The 4,425-nt window shown below is 35.9% G+C and overlaps 1 protein-coding gene across 1 annotated transcript in view; it reads right to left on the bottom strand.

Moving 5' to 3' along the window:
- LOC136825156 (transcription factor 21-like) overlaps positions 1-1,310 on the bottom strand; it is a 1,414-nt gene extending 104 nt beyond the window's left edge. Inside the window, 2 exon segments of the mRNA XM_067081186.1 lie at positions 1-852; positions 854-1,310. The exon segment at positions 1-852 is cut by the window's left edge and continues 104 nt beyond it. Coding sequence (XP_066937287.1) covers positions 364-852; positions 854-1,105 — 741 coding nt within the window. The 5' untranslated portion in view covers positions 1,106-1,310 and the 3' untranslated portion in view covers positions 1-363.
- Positions 1,311-4,425: the final 3,115 nt, after the last annotated feature.

The following is a 4,425-nucleotide window of genomic DNA, read 5'->3' as shown; positions in this document are numbered from 1 at the left end:
TTTGTATTTCAGTTTTCTACTGACATGGTATCAAGTACTTTACCATTGCCTTCCAGTCTTTTATTTTTATGAAATTTCTGCTTCTTTGGGTAACACTAACCCTATAAACACTGTCAGATATCCCAAGCAAGATAATAATAATAATGATAATAATAATAATAACAATAATAATAATACTACTAAATTATGAAAATTCTTGTAGATATAAATATTTTAAATATTAAAATTAATTCAATACAGAAATAAATTTCTCCTTTTTTCTTATCACAGTATAGGCTTTTTTATTTGTTGTTTTTTTTTTTTTTTTTTACTTTAGAAAACAGCATCGTCTGAAATAACAACAAATTCATAGCATTACCTCCATTATACCATCAGGGGACTGTGTTGACCTTCACTCCAGTACCTCTGGCTCTCGGACTCCAGCAGTAGCAGAGTGATGGGGTCAGGTTCAGTCCCTGGGGACAGATATGAGAAGGAGGCATCAAGGTTGTCCTCCTGACTCAAAGGAGACTCTGAGGATGACCCACACAGGAGGGACATCAAGTCGGCCTCGGAATTCATATGGGTGGATGTCACTTGGCACTTGGGGGACGTTTGCGAGTCGGCCTCGACCTCCCTCTTGGGACGAGGCGAGTCATCGTCCAATATGGTCGAGAGAACCCAGGAGCAAGTGTCGTGATGGGCGTTGCCGTCGAGGATGTCTTGCAGTGACCTGATGTAAGCCGAGGCCAATTTTAAGGTGGTGATCTTGGTCATTTCGGAGGCAGCCCTTCGACTGCAGACCCAGGAGGGCAAGACCCCACGGAGGTTCTCGAAGGCCGTGTTGATTTGCCGCATGCGGTACCTCTCTCGAGGCGTTCGCCGTCTTCCTTCGGTATCGAGATAGCGGAGGAGGTCGCTTTTGCCTCAAAGGCTCGTGAAAACTCCACTCGCTGTCACTGCGGCGCCGTGACTGGAGAGAACGCGGCCGAAGCTGATACTTGCCTGCCGTGGCCTTCCCGTTATCGCATTCTTTATTGCAAGTGTTATTGTCACTGTTGTTATTATTGTCTACTTCCTTTCTCTCGTTCTCAGCCATGAGAACTTCATTTTCAGTTTTTGCCATTCTAAAATATATTCTTTTTATCCGTTTTCTTGTTAGGTATTCGAAAGTCCAAATCACTACACAAGCGTTACAAGTTCACTGTCGCATACATTATCATCACACTGGGTAAAATGCCTATCTTGAAGTAATCCAGTAAGTTTCTTCCTACGCACAAATAAATTTTTCTCGTAGATATTTCAGTATCTGCAACAAAACGAAAAAAACACCAAATCAGTGGTTTTCATATGAAGCCATAATGGATAACATTCAGTTATAAGCATTATAATACAGATGTCTTCCAAGAAGGGAGAGCATGCATGCCCCGTCGCTTACCTGGGGCACTGGGTATGGCACCGCTGTACAGTCTCTGGAAGCAGGTCGCAGCCGGTTGATGTTGTCTCTAGCATACGCTCCAGACCACTGGATCACATCCAGGCAGCCCTCCCTTCCAAACGTACCGCTCGGTACCCACAACACCAAACCGCTATGACTCCTCCCCTTTCTCTTCTCCCTCTCTCTTGCTCCTTCTCCTTGCTTACGATACCCTCCTCCAACTACTCGACTTCTACCCATCCCCCTCCTTCGCCTTCCTACCCAAACCCCACCTCCTCCTCATATTCCATACATGGTGCGAATTTTACAATCTTCAAGAAACTTCTACTGTTTTGAGTTGGAAAGCCGACTGACAACCATACATCACACGTCCCTCCGGACTCGAATCTTTTTGGATTTTCATATAATCACGATTATGAAGAGATTTGGCCACATATGGATTCGCTGATCTGACCTGGATACGAGTCACCCCTTCAGCCTTGACTCCGTGCGTTTGAAAGCTGACGAAATACCAAAAAGGAGGAGCGAATTCTTTAGTTTTCCAGCGTTTCTGTTCATCATTTTCCATAACAAAGGTAGAAATCTCTCCCACTTCGTGACTTATTGATGCTGATACGAATACCAATTATCATTTTTTTTTTTAATAAAAGAGGGTAAGATTAGTCTTAGTTGACGACTTATTCTTTCTTTCAACTTATCTTATAATGCATTTTTATTATTATTTTTTGCTTATAAAGAGGATTAAAAATTTTTAAAAGATGACTCAACTATCAAAGCACGAGGGACTATTTCATATTCAATTCATTTTAACTGATTTCATCAACAGTTGATATAGGTAACGGGTTAAAAAAATAAGTTATTTCGTCATCAAAAGAGTACAACAGATAAATTCAAATTTAATAAAAAATAACGTAAAGCAAAATACTAAAGTAATTATCTTATATGAAAAAGTTTTCATCACAGACCCATGGATTCTCAGAATAACCGATTCTGGAGAAAAAAAAAATGTTCGGAAACGTTAATTACCAGTCACGTCGAAAGAAGGAATAAAAATCCTAAGATTCTCGAACGTGATAAGGCCATCCAATGAGTACGGTGTTCATTAGAAAGAAGTAGCAGAAGGTAATGGAAAATGCAGAAAGAGGAGATCACTTATTAAAAAAAGAAAAAATAGAAGGTTTTCCTTCAGAATCACGGAGGTAACCATTAATTAATACATACGGACTATACCTAGACTTGGAAAATGACACCAGAGACCCTCTCTGGTGTATTTCAGATGAAGTGTTCATGAGAATATTCAAGAAATAAGATGAAATTCGATGATATATATATATATATATATATATATATATATATATATATATATATATATATATATATATATATATATATATATATATATATATATATATATATATATATATATATATAATATATATATATATATATATATATATATATATATATATATATATATATATATATATATAGAATCTACTACTTTTACCAGACACATATGTAATTCTAATAACTTCTCGAATTCTTCGCGCTTTTTGATATGCTTGTAACTACGAAGCCGAAAATATCCAGACGGAAGAAATTGAAGAGCCTGTGAATGGCGGTCGCGAGAATCGAACCCGCGTTACCATATTCACAATGTGAATTTCTGAAGAAATTGAAGAGCCTGTGAATGGCGGTCGCGAGAATCGAACCCGCGTTACCATATTCACCTTGTGAATATGGTAACGCTTGGTTCGATTCTCGCGACCGCCATTCAAGGCTCTTCAATTTCCAGAAATTCAAGAAACTGAATATGGTAACGCGGGCGATCGCGACCGAATCGAACAGGCTCTTCAATATTCCAAGGAGATCACAAAAGCAAGCATATCCAAAAAGAAGAATTCGAGAAGTTAAGAGGGCATTGTGGCTATTAGAATTACATATATATATATATATATATATATATATATATATATTATATATATATATATATATATATATATATATATATATATATATATATATATATACTGCATATATAGAGCAATGCGTATCCATTTATTTTTTCTATGGGTAACAACAATATCCGTCGGGTAACAAACTCCAAGTTTAATAACGTCTAGCTCGAGGCCAGCCTTTCCGAATACTGGCCCTTATATTTCTAAAGTAAGCAGAATGAAGGTACTTGGCTCAAGTTTCAGGACGATACGAAACGTCCCTAGGACCGGGACTTGTTGTATCGACGCTCTCTAATATTACGTCTGTTTAGATGGTATGGCCTGAGGAGCAAAATTTGGATGTAATCAGCACGAGAGATATGCAATAATGTAAACAAAACTCAATGCACGGTTGGGCAGACAGGAAACATCTTACAATGATAGTCAGAGATCCAGTATCTCTGTTCAACGAACTTGTATTTCCTCTACTGCCTACCTTTGTTATTGCATTATCAACTCCATTTTTTCATGACTATAACCATCCATTTTTCAGGAGGCATCGTTAGTCCTCCTCATGAGACAGGAACAACTTCTTTTTCTTTTTGTCTTTCCTTTTCTTGTTTACTTCGGACTTAGCTATCTATATCTCTATATATATATATATATATATATATATATATATATATATATATATATATATATATATATATATATATATATATATATATATATATATACATATATATATATGTATATAAATATATATATATATATATATATATATATATATATATATATATATATATATATATATATATATTACACATACGTATATATATTATGGCAATACACTTATATTTAAGAAGATATATTTGATGAACTTGGGAACACAGATATCAAACGACCATATTGTATGTTTGATATGAAAAAATGTGCTGCCGTCAAGAAAATATGTAACATCAAAGATAAATTAAATGTGAAAGTTTTATAACGTTTTAATAATTACGCTTAAGAGTTATTATAATAAATTAACTCTTTTTGATGACGGATTGCTCTTCAGTTCTATTTAAC

Source organism: Macrobrachium rosenbergii, chromosome 37 (assembly GCF_040412425.1).
Source record: "Macrobrachium rosenbergii isolate ZJJX-2024 chromosome 37, ASM4041242v1, whole genome shotgun sequence".
Lineage (NCBI taxonomy): Eukaryota > Metazoa > Arthropoda > Malacostraca > Decapoda > Palaemonidae > Macrobrachium > Macrobrachium rosenbergii.
Note: the sequence above shows the minus strand (reverse complement) of the source record. Positions and strands in the feature narration are given on the sequence as shown.